The sequence below is a fragment of the Euprymna scolopes genome, chromosome 41 (genome assembly GCF_053919585.1).
Source record: "Euprymna scolopes isolate OS-2025 chromosome 41, ASM5391958v1, whole genome shotgun sequence".
NCBI lineage: Eukaryota > Metazoa > Mollusca > Cephalopoda > Sepiida > Sepiolidae > Euprymna > Euprymna scolopes.
In genome coordinates this window covers 11760635-11776604 of record NC_136522.1, presented here as the reverse complement: position 1 = coordinate 11776604, position 15970 = coordinate 11760635, and the positions used below count along the sequence as shown (strand labels likewise).

General features: G+C 36.5%; 1 protein-coding gene across 1 annotated transcript in view; it reads left to right on the top strand.

The window, feature by feature from the left end:
- Positions 1–15970, top strand: part of LOC145266352 (gamma-aminobutyric acid type B receptor subunit 2-like) — a 1041657-nt gene that overhangs the window by 701850 nt on the left and 323837 nt on the right. The window contains exons 13-14 of the mRNA XM_080121967.1: positions 975–1076; positions 2726–2950. Of these exons, the coding sequence (XP_079978093.1) occupies positions 975–1076; positions 2726–2950 (327 nt within the window). The remainder of the gene's footprint in view (positions 1–974; positions 1077–2725; positions 2951–15970) is intronic.

The window sequence follows — 15970 nt, the reverse complement described above, 5'->3', positions numbered from 1 at the left end:
AGAATTTAACTACATAAGGATGAAATGAGAAAACCATAACTAAAATTTTGTAAATAGAAAGCGGAGATCGTCAGCTGAAAACTCTAAACTCAAAGAAAACTTTAGAGGATGACGTCATGAGTCAATTGAGGAAATGAAAAAGGCTGTGACGAGGGTTATTGACACACGACGACTCCCATGGGCCTTCCACAAGTAGTTGGAACTGTAAAACAAGTGCACTGCAGCCGGAGGAGATTACTTCGAGGGTGACTAGAGTTTCATGTGTGTACTATCAATATAATTGTTCATACGAAAAAGTATGAAATCTTTTTGAAAGCAATAACTTCGACTTCGGTAAAATACAGATATTTTATAGCATTTCTGTATTTTAGATTGTTTTTTTTTTGTTTTTTTGTTTTTTTGTTTTGTTTTTTCATTTTCGAGTAGTTTCATTTCTTTGGAAATGGATTTAAATCCTATCTAAACTGTTTTAATTTATTACAAAAAATTTATTTTTTCACATGAAAAAAAAAATCACATGTTCTCTCTCTCTAGAGACTGTTTAAAAAAAAAATCTAAAATTGTAATTTATCTGGAAATTGTTTGTTTTTATTTCGAAAATATAAATTATTACGAAAACTGTCTGTTCCAAAACAAAATTTATGAAAAAATAAATTTAGTAAAAAATTATTTAATTCAATAAATATTTCGGTAATTAATGCTTTATTGTGTTATTATACATTTGTTTTAATTTTCCAGAAAACTTTCGAAAGTTTTCCATAAATTTCATGATTATCTGCCCATGCTAAGAACTCTTCTAGAAATGGAAACCAATGAAGGCTAAATTTGCAAACGAGTCTTTTTCAGGCGAAAGAGTTCACATATTGATTAATAGTAAGAATCTAGTTTAGAAACAATTTTAAAAAATCCTTAAGAATATAAAAAGTTTTAAAAACAACTAAAAATTATTATTCGTTTCTCTTCTTTGTTTTTAGATTGAAGGCGACTCAGAAATTGTGCCTATTGTTGAATCGTGTGCCAGCGAGAATATGACCATCTGGATGGGTCTTATATACGCATACAAAGGACTTTTATTGGTAAGTCTGTAGCTACTTGCTCTCCCAATATATATATATATATATATATATATATATATATATATATATATATATATATATATATATATATATATATATATGTGTGTGTGTGTGTGTTTGTGTGTGTGTGTATTTAAGAACTGCATCAGAAACACGTATCCACACATGCTTTATACATTAAATGACTATAAAATCGTTTACCTTGCCATAAAGAAATTTTTGATAAAAAATGGACTATCAATACAGTTCTAATATATATATATATATATATATATATATATATATATATATATATATATATATATATATATATATATATATGCGTGTAGTCAGCATCAACCCTATTGAGGATTTAACCGGCCTCTTCCGAAGGAGGAAGTTTCATAGGAGTATGAAATTCACAAGCGGTCCCCAGTCGCATGTATATACCCATTAGGGGAGATGGCGACGTTACGACGTTGCAATAAGTAATGCCCCTGGCCCACTTATCATAGAAGTAGGGCAACGAAACTTGCAACAGTTATTAGTTTTTCTGTACATAGGAACCATCCAGAGTTATGCATTTTTCTCATCGTTTGATGCAGCTCTGGGGACCGTTTTTGTAGAACACCCCAGGTTGGTCATCCAACCACGATGTGACTTCAGAAATCAAGGCTGCATCATCTGGGAAACGCTTTCCTTTCAAAAACAACTTCATGGCTGGGAAGAGGTGAAAGTCAGAGAGTGCAAGGTCAGGAGAGTAGGGAGGATGGGGGAGGATTTCATAACCACATGCCCGTGCTTCTGATCTGGCGACATGCGAGTTGTGGACCGGGGCGTTGTCCTGCAGGAGGAGGGTACCTTTGCTGATCTGGCCCCGCCTCTTGATTTTGATAGCTTAAACACTCTTCACAGACCAGCTGCAATAATGTTTGTCTCAGGAGCAACGCGTAGTATTTGTTCTTATACTCGACTTAATATTTTCTGTCCTCAATCAATGAAGACGTCCGTCTAAAGACTATCAACGATTAATATTAGACTATACTAACAGATGCTGAAAATGTCATCCGTGCAAATCGAGGAAATACATAAGCCAGACGCAATTAAAGTTAAACAAAATAAATTTTAAACAATAAAATATACAATCTCAATTTCAAATTTTACGGTTTAAAAAAAGGAAAAAAAAAAACGAACAAACATATAAAAATTAAATTGATTTTTTTATTCCCCCCCCCCCGACAAAAAGGGGGTGGACCTGACAATTCACCCTTGTCCGTTTGTCCGTTCATCTGTCTGCACTTTTCTTGATAACTACGCCTTGGAATTTTTGGAAATTTTGCACAAACATTAAACATGATATGAGTAAAAAAAAGTAACAAAACGAATTTTCCGGGAAAACTCCAGTTGCCCCACCCCTGGGACTGCCTTTCAGGTTAAAATGGAAAATTGACACCTTTGTGCTTATTAAAAAAAAAAATATGATGCCTTGGATTTTTATAAAACTTTCTGAAAAATTGTAACGAACTGATTTCTATATAATTTTATTTGTCTATACGCGATAAATAAATATAAGTGTGACGTCATCGTTTTATGCACAGCAGAAATAAAATAACTATTTTGTTGTATTTTAGTTTAAAGCTAACCATGCTTGTAATCTGTTGCCTTTTCAGGTGATTGGTTGTTTTTTGGCGTGGGAGACGCGTCACGTGAGCATTCCGGCTCTGAACGACTCGAAATACATTGGGATGAGCGTATACAACGTTGTGATCATGTGCACCTGCGGGGCGGCTGTATCCATCATCATCAAGGACCAGCCGACGTCCGCCTTCATCATTATTGGACTTTTCATCATCTTCTGCACCACCATCACCTTGTGCCTTCTCTTTGTACCAAAGGTGAGTGACCCACGGCACCAATACCCCACCCACACACATTTTGGACCCCCATCCTCCTTTGGAAAAATAACTTTTTTTTGTTTTTTGTTTTTTTTTGGGGGGGGTTATGATTCATATTACTCGGATTACTCGGATTACTCGGATTACTTTTCTAATCTTGAATGTTATTTTCACGTTTCGGCCGATGTGACCTCCGACCTTCTTGTTTAATTCGGGGATCTTTTTGTTGTACTCGCAAATCCGTACGAAAATTTTAACAGACCCCGTTATTTAAAAGGAGCCGTGGCGTAAGAGATAATGTACTAGATAGAATTAACTCCTAAGTGACACTCTTCTACGGGTTCAAGGTTCAATCCTTATTGTAGGCGATATTAAGAATACAATCACAATTTATTTATGGCTTGTATCTCGTCATGATGGACAGAACAGGCGCATACTACCACTTTAGATTAAACAAACGGTTCGGTTCCAAATTTCGTGCGAATTCCAGAGTTCAACATAAAAATTTTCTAGTTCGACAAGACATAGCTGAAGTGGCCTGAGGATTACATCGGCCGAAACGTTGTGAAAATAACACTCAAATAAGAATAGTAGTTTGAATCTTCCGAATAATACAAACTTATTATGTGGGTCTGTTGTTACGATGCACTTAAAAGTGACGAGGGTTCCGGAACTCAACAAAAAGATGTCCGAGTTCGATATAAAGACACCCGAGTTCGGTAGAAAGGTTCCCGAGTTTGTTAAAAAGATTAGCGAGTTCGGCAGAAAGATTCCCGTTTTTCACAGAAAGATTCCGGAGTTCGACAGAAAGATTCTAGGGTTCAGCAGAAAGGTTTCATAACTTGTCAGAAAAATTCCCGAGTTTCATAGAAAGCGTCCCGAGTTCGGCAGAAAGATTCCCAAGTTTCACAGAAAGATTCTCGAACTCAACAAAAAGATTTCCGAAATCGGCAGAAAGATTCCCGAGTTTCATAGAAAGATTCCCGAGTTCGGCAGAAAGATTCCCAAGTTTCACAGAAAGATTCTCGAACTCAACAAAAAGATTTCCGAACTCGGCAGAAAGATTCCCGAGTTCAAGAGAAAGATTCCGGAGTTCGACAAGACATGCCTAAAGAAGGTCGGAAGCTGGGGCATGTCTACCGCACATTGGCCGAAACGTTGCAATGATAACATTTAAGATGAGAATAGTCCAAATAATACAAATTATTAATCCTCATGGCAAAAAATTTGAAAATCACTTATTATATTTACAATCTATTTGGCGATAGTCAAGATTGTTTGTTCCCTTTCACTTCCGGTTTCTGCTGTCCAACTGACTGCATTTGGTCATGGTCAAGCGGACAAGAAAGTCATTATTAACATAAGAGAAAGAGGCTAGGGGCTTTCACGTTATCTGAAAGGAGAAAATCATTAATCAAATGGGACCATATCTTTCATTATCATTGTCGTTCCGTCGACAGAATAGTAACCGGAAGTCGAAAAGAGCATAAGTCTTGACTAAAGCAATCTATTTTTGTTTTGTTTTTTGTTGTTTTGATTGCTTCAAATTACGAATTGAGGGCAAATATATTACATCAACAACATTGACTCAGCAGTTGCAAAGAGCAACTTTCGTTAGTAAGAGAACTTACGTGGGGTCCAGAATGTCAAGAGTACCTTTCACAATCTTATCGCCAAGAGATAGGAAAAATTATATTCCACTGAGTTTAGCAGGAGATAGGTACATGTAGCAGTAATGAATAAAATAACAAGTTATTTTCTCTCGCAAATCTATATTCTTGCTAAGCGATTTGGTTAGGCACTGACCAATCAGTTTGCACGGCACATTGATTCTATGTGTTGACTAAGGAAACTTCTTTGGTTGCTTCAAAAATAACGGTCATTAAACAGAGAGAGCACAGGAAGCATCGAATAAATGTTAGAATATGCCGGGGCGATATCAGGTTGCCTTGCTAATAGTTGATTTAGGAAAATCGACTATTATTATTAAAAGTTAAAATGTGAGATAAAAGAACATTATTGTTTGTCGGTATGAACAAAGGCAAATATGTTATGGGTTCAGGATTTGGAATGGGTTAGTAAAAAAAATAGATCAAAAGAACTAGGAATGCGGACAAAAAGGTTTTAAAGATAACAAGTCAAAAACGTGATTCTAAAGTCACATGTTAAAAAGAGCAAATAATACAGATATATACAGAAATAGTCATTGGTCAGTTAGACAGAAAAGAGAGAGTTGGAGAGAGACGGACTGAGAGAATTGAAACGTTGGAGATAGGGCCAGTATAGTCTGTATGCAGGAGAAAAGCAGAATTCAACACACATGCAATGTTCCAACAGGAAAACATTTGGAATAAAAGCTGTCTAGAAATATATAACCGGAGACTTCTAGTCATTTCTTTGGAAGGAATGTTCATTTCAGCTTTGGCCGGTTCGTCAACCAAGATCCCCGAACGAATGAAGGTAATGTTTTCCTGTTTGGCAATATGTAATTCCCAAGAAAGATGTTCCATCGCTTTGTTATTAAGGAAATGTTTCTTGATAAAATGTTATATGTACTGTTGAAACTGTATCGATATGTGTAAACTAATTAACCGATCATTGTTAATTTTAAGGATGTGTATATGTTCATATATTTGTATGTATTGGATTCACTCCTAAACTAATTAACCGATCATTATTAATTTTAATTGTGTGTACATGTTTATATATTTCTACGTATTGGATTCACTGCTAAACTAATTAACCGATCATTATTAATTTTAATTATGTGTATATGATTATATATTTCTATTATTGGATTCACTCCTAAACTAAACAGTTATACACACAGCGACAGGAACATAATGAAACACTAGAAGAAACGAAGAAACTCATTATATCGATGCCTCCATTCAGTCTCAAGAGACAATGGCTACCCCCCTGTAAGGGTAACTGCGCGAGTAATTGTGGGGCAAGGCTTGTGCAACCCCAACGGCACCTCCTGAATCCGCACTGCTTGAGTCCACTGACAAGAAATGCTAGACGACTGGAAACAATATTGAGATAGGCGGAAACCACATACAACACGTGGACTTCCCAAATAGTCACCATTTCTAGTACTGACTAGGCTTAACGTTGCTTAACTTCGGTGATCTAAAAGGAACCAGTTTGTCAACGTGAATTATGCCGCATATACCTATTTCATTATATATATATATATATATATATATATATATATATATATATAGTGGCTTCCTTCAGTCTTGACAAACTATGGATACCCACTGTAAGGGTGCCTGCGCGGTAAATTTGTGTGGCAGGAGTTGCGCAGTCCCCAACCACGTTTCTCCTGAGTCAACATTGTTGCATACCAGTGTTAAGTGAAGGAGTACGATGACTGGAAACAATGCCGAGATGAGCGGAGAGCAGATACAGCGCTTAGAATTCTCAAATGGTCACCCATCTGGTACTAGCCAGGCTCAACGTTACTTAACTTCGGTGATCTGGCGAGAACCGGTGTGTCAACATGATTTTGTCGTAATATATATATATATATATATATATATATATATATATATATATATATATATATATATATATATATATATATATATATATATATATATATATATATATATCACACTATCGACCAAACTTCAACCTCTGTCCCGTCGTCAAAATGGCGCATCTCTGTTTCTGTTTTACAAATATTTTAATGCATTATGCTCTAACGAACTCGGGGCACTTGTTCTTCCTCGACATAAATACTTTTGACTAAACCTACAAGCAGCAAAAGCCCACCCTTTCGTTATATGAATTCCTAAATACTGGAAAACCTTCTACTATAATAGCTTCTTCTGTCGGACTGATAGATTTTTGGAATTATCTCCCGGATCCCTGCTTTCCTGACTATAGTGGCCAGCAGAAGTTCAAGAGTAATATGATAACACATCTTGCTGCTGAACTCCTTTACATAGTATCCCTGTGGATTTGTTTTCGAATAGTAGTTCCTTACGTCAAAATGGAACTATGCCTTATCTGGGATGAAAATAATTTTTAAAAGGTTTTAAACAAATATAAAATTAGTTTATCATTTAGAGGAGAAATAAAGAGTAAACTATTCTTTTGGTCCACGAAAACAGAAATATGATTTAAGCAAATATAGCGTATATTTAGTGCTAACTGGATTATCACATGACCAAATGTTAGTGTTCTGGTAAAAAAAAAAATGAATGTGGGCTCCATGTTTTGACAAGTTTCTGGGCTTGGCCTTTACTCCTTATCTAAAATGGAACACGTGCATCAAATTCGTTGCCAAGGTCGCTGGAAAAATGGTGGGATACTTCTATCGATCCAGTAGATATCTACCTGCTGATGCAATTCTCTAACTATATAAGAACCAGGTACGTCCAAGGATGGAGTATTGCTGCAACATCTGGGCAGGAGCTGCTAAAAATATTTTATCCTGCCTTGACAGAGTTCAAAATAGACTTCCTAGCCTAGCAGGAAATGCGCTTTTCTCTTCTCTGCAACCTCATTCTCACAGAAGAAACGTTTCGAGGCTCTCTCTGTTTTATTGTTATTTTCATGACACGTGCTCGTCTGAGCTCCAATCTATGGTCCCCCCTCACCAAACATTCATGAAAAACACTCGTCTAGCTGAAAACTATAAATATTTTCCGCCACTCTTTATTTGTGCCTAACCCTAAGCGCAGATTCCATAAACAAGGCTTCTTTCTTAGAACTTAACACATGTGGAACTCTCTTCCGTTTTCCTGCTTACCATCTAACTACAACTCTAGCCGTCTTCAAGTCCAACGTAAACAAGTTCTTGATTAGCCTTCCTCTTGAGTAATCCAATTTACCAAATTTACAAGACTAACGATTACCATATCGCCCCATTGACTACTGACTGTACACTCTTTAACCCTTAGCTTCGAGTTGCCCTTGGTCCTTGATTAATGGTGACTTCTTTGTAAAAAAAATGAAGAAATGTTCGAGAATTCTTCACAATAGATGAATAAATAGAAGGAACCTAAGCTTATCTTCTCGCTCAGCCAGGGGCTGGTTCAGTGCACTCGCCGACCAGGTCAGCTGGTACTGAAACATTTCTTTTGCTATCAACCAGACGTTGGGGTCGTTTCAGAAGGTTTAAACGATTATTGATTACAATTTCACCCAACCGTAAAATTAACAATATTTGATCTTTAAATATGACAAATGCAAAAGGATACGAAAGGTTTGTACCAGAAAAATAATTAATTGTGAAAATAAACTTTTGTAAAAGTGAATGTAATTTAAAAATAAAGAAAAAAAAGAGGAGGAACAATTATTAGAAATCATTAGGCATAACCGATGAGAGCCACTGTCCATCGAAAGTATACAAACATATACACATACCTAACTTTATATAAATATATATATATATATATATATATATATATATATATATATAATAGTAGGCAAAAGTTGGGGAAAAACAAATATGTAACAAATAACTGATATATATATATAGTAAGTTATACACTATATATGGCAATTAAGCTACACAGATTATATAGCGTTTCATCCAGGCTAGGATTCATCAGGCTTATGCGAGGATTTTGTAGTTGTCTCGCGTTTTTATAAACGCATATTCTCTTGAGGTTTTAGTTAGCCAATCAGCTTTTTAGTTTCCACTGCACCTTTCCTAATCAGTCAATGAGCAGACACTTACAGGAAAAAGGTCCAGCTCACCTCCCGTTTACCCCTTGCTTTGTTTTTTTTTATTTTATGTTAGTTTATATATATATATATATATATATATATATATATATGTATGTGTGTGTGTGTGTGATAATGTATGTATATGTATATTTATTTTATTTATTTATTTATTTATTTTATATTGTTATTGCTAATTTTAAAGTTTTTTTTTTGTATCGCTATCCTAGAATAAAGCTTATCCTGTGAACACAGTTGTTCGCTATTTCTCTCCTACAGTTTAATAGATGTTGGGGTTCTTTAAATTATAGGATAGCAAATTTTTCATGAAGACATAATCTATATGGATCGTCTAGGTCTCTATATGTGTTTGCTTGTCTTACTATTTTCCATTCGAACGTCCACTTTCTTTGAGTTCCCAGAATTTGTTCGCTAGAGTTGTTTTCATTCGGTGTTTTTTTAAATTTTTTAATGTACTTTTGTGGTCATAAACACGATAGTGCTTTAGTGCTTAAATATATGGTTAAGTGGCAGTTTTAGTCATTTAAATCTAGATCCGCTCACTCATTTTTCGACCAAGTTTTAAATAATTATTATAGTTTATAGATCACCTTCTCAGCTCTATTGTGAAAAAATTTCAATTCTCGTTTGGTAAAACAAAAGTTATAATGAATTTACTGGTGTTCAAAAGCAGGTGAGCGATGTTTTTATAATTGGTTTCCATAGCAACTACGTCGCTTCAGCGACTACTGTTGCTACCAATTCATCGCTCTCGCGAAGTGAAACAGATAGACGAAAGAATGAAAGGGAGATAATTGGGGAACTTCTTTGAAAGTAGACGAGTGTTGTACATTGTAATTAAATATGTGTATGTTATGTTTATGGAGGCAAAAAAATAAGACTGAAATTAAACAAAGAAAAAGTGAATTTACCAAAAGCCTGGAAAAGTCATCGAATACAATAGAAAAAAGCGAGCATGAAAAGTAATATGTCTGCCTGTATATATTTTCAAACTCTCTCTCCTCCGAAACTAAGGTCGCAGAGCGGCGCTGTGGGTTTCAAATGATTGGATTTTTATGGACCATTCTTTTATGGACTTTTAAAGGGTCAAAAAGGGGTCAAAATGGATAAAACTCGTTATACATTTTGTATATCTATCTTATTTTATTTTCATTAAGTTCATACGCGTGTCACGTTGGTACAGTGGTAACGTCACCAACTTTGAATGTTACTGTTTTGTTTTTAGTGTTGATTGTAGCTGAGGGCACCCAAATACGTTTTATTTTACTTTTGAAGTCACGGTTCTGTAATAATATATACGAAATCTGGACAAATGAAAATATATTTAAGCGTATTTTACGACCGGGAAAATCTCAAGCGTCTGTTAGTGTGTATGTTTGTATGATGTTATGTCTCGCTAAAGCTTTTGACACACACAACCAGCACTGAGAAAATTGGAATCGTTTGTAAGCTCAGTCTTTCGGATGACAAATATCCAAAATTGGCCAAAATATTAATTCTTTCACCGTCAACTGGGCCGTTTTTGATAAGGATGGGACACTTTTTTCATCAAGATTTTTGCAGTCATCATACGCCTTACAATAATTAAGCTTAATTTGAACGGCGGTGACTTCGTATGTCACGGTGGGCGCAGCGACTATACAGTTCGTTTTTTTTTTTACTTCTTTTTCCTCTTACCGTTACAGGTTAGAGACATGCTTACTACTTTTTTTTCGCTGCTATTTAAATTCTTTTTAGAAGATTGGTTTTTTTTTTTTAAACATTTTTTAGGGCTCTGTCGATCATTACCCTTACCATAAAACTTTTCCAGACCTGGGAAACGCCGGATACGCCCGCTAATCTATATCTATATCTATATATATATATATAAAGCAAAATGTGTGTGTGTTTGTATGTGTCACAAACCTTTCAACAGAGGCGACGGATCCTGACGAGATCGGTACTATTTTGAAGCTCGACCATTCGGACGATAAATACCGAAAAATTGGCCAAAAACATCTATTCATTCACCCTAAACTGGGCAGTTTTGTACAAGGAGGGGTCGCTTTTTTCGCCGACAAGTCATCATCATCGTTGGATAAACTTCGCTTAATTTCAACGCACTTGACTTCCTGTCGTGCGATGAAGACATCGGCGAAGACGTCATGTTTTTTTCCTCCATCACGTTACGGGTTCGAGCTTGCCTGTATATCTGCCTCCCTGCCTACTACCACTTTTTAGCACCTCTGACTGTTATTGTTTTGACCCCCCCTCCCCGCTATTACCACTTTTTTCGGGTTCCTTACTACACCACCCACACACACCCGAGTACCCCCGTTACTGTTGTTTCAACTCCCCCTGGGGTCTTTACTACACCACCTAAATACCCGGGCAACGCCGGGCACTCCCGCTAGTCTATAATATAAAAGCGAAAATGTGTATGTGTGTGTGTGTGTTTGCATGTTTGTGCATTTTTTTGTATGTCCGCCAAAGGCTTTTTTCTGGTGGAGCATTCGGCGGGGGTCACTCATTCTTACGACTTTTTATATACTCGCTAGATTATAATATCTCCGATTTAGGCAACGCGGTCGTGTATATCTTTTGTTTGAGCGATTTTTATGTTACAAAATTCGCGCTATGATTTCATTTCCCTATGGCGTGATGTTTGACCCATATAACCAGACGTTGACGTTCGTTTAACCACCTGATTTTAAACATGCAATTTCATCCATACTCTCTTCTCTTCCCGATTAGCGTCGCGGTAACGTGCTACACTTTTTTCCCGCCTTAGCCTCAAGGCTTCGGGTTCGAGCCTACCTCCCTTCCAAAACTTTTTTCTTTTACACCTACAAACACCCGGGCAACGCCGGGCACCTCCGCTAGTATTATATAAATTTCAGTCGTCTGTGTTTGTGTGTGTTTGTATGTCTCGCTAAAACTTTCAGATTCCAATTCGAATAAGAATCATTTTGGTACTGTCTTAATATCTGAAATTTAGAACAAAATATTAATTTTTCTACCTTAAGATTGGTTGGTTGTTTTTGTTTTACGGCATATCAACCCTTTTCAGATTATTTAATGCCGAATCCAGTGATTTCGAAGAAAAAAATTTAATAGAATATATTTTTTTTCAAGTCGGTTTCTATTTAACTATAGTTGGGACCCTTAAAGGTACTACCACTCCGGGTCAGAGTGGACCTGGGAGCAATAGCAAATAAAAGCTGGCTCCACACTCCCAAAGCTCGCAAGCTGGGGCATCAACACCGGATATAGTTTAAGGTCATATCGAGGACATCTACCTTAAGAACCACCGAATCTGATGGGGAGTCACATAAAATCGTCTCTTTCTAAATATTTCTAACATGTGCGCATGATTGAACCATTCATGTCCCTGTTACGTTAAATACATACATTTGCATTATTTTCCTCCAAGAACTAACAAATACTCTTGAATACCTCATCCTGATCACTGTCATTTGGTCTTCCACTTTTTCGTCGTTTGGTAGATTAAATTATCTTGGAATATTCCGCATTGTACGGAAATTTATGATGGTAAACAAAGCCTGTTGTGTAAAGATCACCACGAAAACAAATGAACATATATCTAAAGTAATGGCAGAAACACTAGAGGATGACCTCCAATCAGTAGTGGAATGGGGACAAAAATGGATGGTCACGTTCAATGCCGCCAAGACAAAACTGGTTTCATTCAATAATTACAAGAAACCTTCTCTACCACCTATAGCAATGGCCAACGACTCTTTATCTGAGAGTACGTCTCTCAAGCTCCTTGGCTTAACGTTCACAGGAAACATGAGTTGGAACAATTACATCGAGGGCATTGCCAGGGCCGCTGCGAGGAAGGTGGGCTCTCTCTACCGTGCTAGAAAACTTCTAACACCCGAAAGTATCCTGTATCTCTATAAGGTCACCATTCGCCCATGTATGGAGTATTGCTGTCATATTTGGACTGGTGCATCGGCTACTAGTCTCTCGCTCCTTGACAGGGTTCAAAAGAGAGTCGCAAATCTGATAGGCCCTAAACTGGCATCTAAGCTTCAGCCTCTGTCCCATCGTCGAAACGTTGCATCCCTCTGCCTGTTCTACAAGTATCATAATGGTGAATGCTCTGAAGAACTGCAAGCACTTGTGCCTCCACGACGTGAACACCCTCGACAGACCCGACAAGCTGCAAAATCCAACCCCCACACTATAGAGATCCCTAGATGTAAAAGATCTTTCTACTCCAGTAGTTTCTTCCCCAGAACTGCTAGGCTTTGGAATTCCATTCCAGGTCACTGCTTCCCCAACTGTACTGACATGCATAAGTTCAAGTGCAACGTGAACCAACATCTCGCTGCCATAATCCCTACATAGTACCCCAGTAGAATTTTCCCCTGATAGTAGCCCCCTACACCAAAATGGCAATGTGCCTTGTTTGGGGTGAAAATGTAATAAAAAAATTAAAAAAAAAAAAATATTCGAGCCGACTTTGAACAGCAGAGGTCCACTCATCCTCTCTGGTTTTGCAATGGGTCGATATAGATTGAACAAATACGTCTTCACATTGAAAACCATTTCGTCACTCTTTTGTTTGGGTCTTTTTTTGTAGTAACAGTCCCACAGTGTTCAGCTGTCATATCGTCCCAGAGGAACACGAGCGCTGCTTTTCACTGGTCGAGCAGAATCACCCTTGGCGGAGGCAGTAGCAATGTACACTTTTATCGATATGGTTAACCCGGCATGTTAAGGGTGATTCTGCTCAAATAGAGCTTGGGCGTTTGGGCAGTGTTTAAAACATTGTAATTTGAACATACAACCGTGAAAGTATTGTTGGAGATGTGGAAGTCAATGTTGAGTTCCTGCTTCAACATGGACATCTACGCCTCCTTCGATACTTTCACGGTTGTATGTTGAAGTTACAATGTTTTAAAAAAAACTGTCCAAACACCGAAGATCTATTTGTTTACACAAAGAGCATTGTTTTATACGTTAGCGGCAGTTTGTTATTTCCGTTCCCCGATATGCTTAGCTCAAGATAGGGAGCATACGGTCCTCTTTCGCTGTATCATAGCTCAGGTATGTGTATAAAGAAAGAGGGTGAGTCAGAAGGGGAGGTATGACACCCTGCATGTAACAAGCATATCCAGTAAAAGATATGATCATAGCTGATGTGTTTTAATTCTTTATCTGCAACTGCTCTCCCGGACTGAGGACTTCTCGTCCCAATACATTTATCTCTTAGCATGAATCCGAGTAGAGAAATTAAATTCTGGGTTGTTAAACCCCTAGCCAGACATATATCCCAGTTCTATTTTTTGGTTGTTTTAGTTAAATATATATCGCATTGCAAGTCTGTTGTCTGAATTCATTGCAACTATGCAACCCCCTAAACACGCAGCTGTCTCAAGCATGTTTACACACATTCTTCGCATGTGTTAGGCGTTTGTCTGAGTAGAGGACTGCATCTAGAAGCAAAATTAAAACTCCATTCGAATTTTGCCCGAGTTAAATTTATTTGCCGAAGTGCACAATCATTTGATTGGTTGCAGCAAAAGAAAATGTTGTAGCGATTGTCTTTCATCTTTGTTCAAAGAAAATCATCAAAGAAAAACTTTACTGTTTTTTTTTTTTGTTTTGTTTTTTTTGCATTTTTGTTTTCGGCAATTCTTTAAAGATAAAAAGAAAAGAAAGAGAAAAAAAAAGAAAGAAAAAAAGAAAAAAGAGAGAAAGACGAAAAGTTGTATGGAAAAAAGGAAAAACACGTCCAAAATGAAAGGAAGAAAAATGAGAGCGACAAGATAAATAAAGTCAAGCGGTCGATTAGAATATCTACTATTGTATGAAAGTTACTTTGTGTGTGTGTGTGTGTGTGTGTGTGTGTGTGTGTGTGTGTGTGTGTGTGTGTGAGAGAGAGAGAGAGAGAGAAAGAGAGAGAGAGAGAGTTCCTCATAGGGGTCCTGGATATGACCTTAAACTATATCCAGTGGTGAGGCCCCAGCTTGCGGGTTTTGGGGAGTGTGGAGCCACCCCTCAATTGCCATTGCTCCCAGGTCCATTCTGACCCGGAGTAGTAGTACCTGTTAGAGTCCCAACTAACTTAAATAGAAACCGACTTGAAAAAAAATATATATTCTATTAAAAAAAATTGTCTTCAAAATAACTGGATTCGGCCTTAAATAACCTGGAAAAGGGTTGATATGCCGTAAAACAAAAACAACCAACCAACAAACTTCCTCATTGAAACGGGTGAGCTTATTTATTGCAAATTTCACATAAAGGTAATTTATGCGTCTGGCAGTGTTCTTAGATATGTTTGGACAGAACTTCATCCGATAAGTATCGAAAATTTAAAAAGACCCAATACTATAGTTTTTTTTTTTTCTTATCGATAAAAAATGAAAAAAAAAATTATACGTGACATCGGTAAGAGAGATAATAAAGTCTTAGCAATTGTTTCTCCTTAAAAAAAAAAAAAAGAATTATTACCATCTGGAGATATAGCTCATTTGTAGAGCATTTGACTACATATTGAATTATCCCGGCTATAGCTCACCATTTTTTTTTTCTTATTAATGTGTTCAATTTACAGTAAAGAAAGGAACCATTTAAAATCGCCGCAAATCATTTCTTCGTTTGCATGTTTTAAAACTAAACATTAATCAGAAGTTACTTTTCCATAGCATTCATAGTCAGGCCCAACTATCAGCTGACGTGATATTGTAAACAAACACAGACGGAATTCGATGAACGATATTATTATTATTATTATTATTATTATTATTATTATTATTATTATTATTATTATAAAAATTGGCAAATTAATCCACAGGGCAAATTATTCCTCGTATTATAAAATATTAAATAGAAGATTGATTCTATAATAATACATACGCAATCTGTAGAAATTAAAATATCATGTTTAAACGTATTGTACGACCGAGCAACAATATATATATATACTAGTAGGCCGCCCGTCATTGCCCGGTCATAAAATACAGTTATATATGATCTTTTGGTTATTGCAAATTTCGTATTTATTTATTTTATATTGGAACCAATATATAGTAAGTATTTACAAAGTTGAAAAAAAAAAAATGGCTCGTGGCCACTAATGAGAATCGAACCCCAAACGTTCAGCTCACAATTTATTGTTTTCCTTTGACGTTAATGCTTAAACTATAAAGACATGTTTGCTTCGAGGCTAAAAATAAAAACATGGAGCAATAGTTATTACGTTAAGCATATTCGTAATGTCGTCGTTCGATCTTCATCTGGCAAATTCCATTTTTTTTTTCACACTTTTGCGCCTATTTTCCCCGGCTAAAACCCAAATAT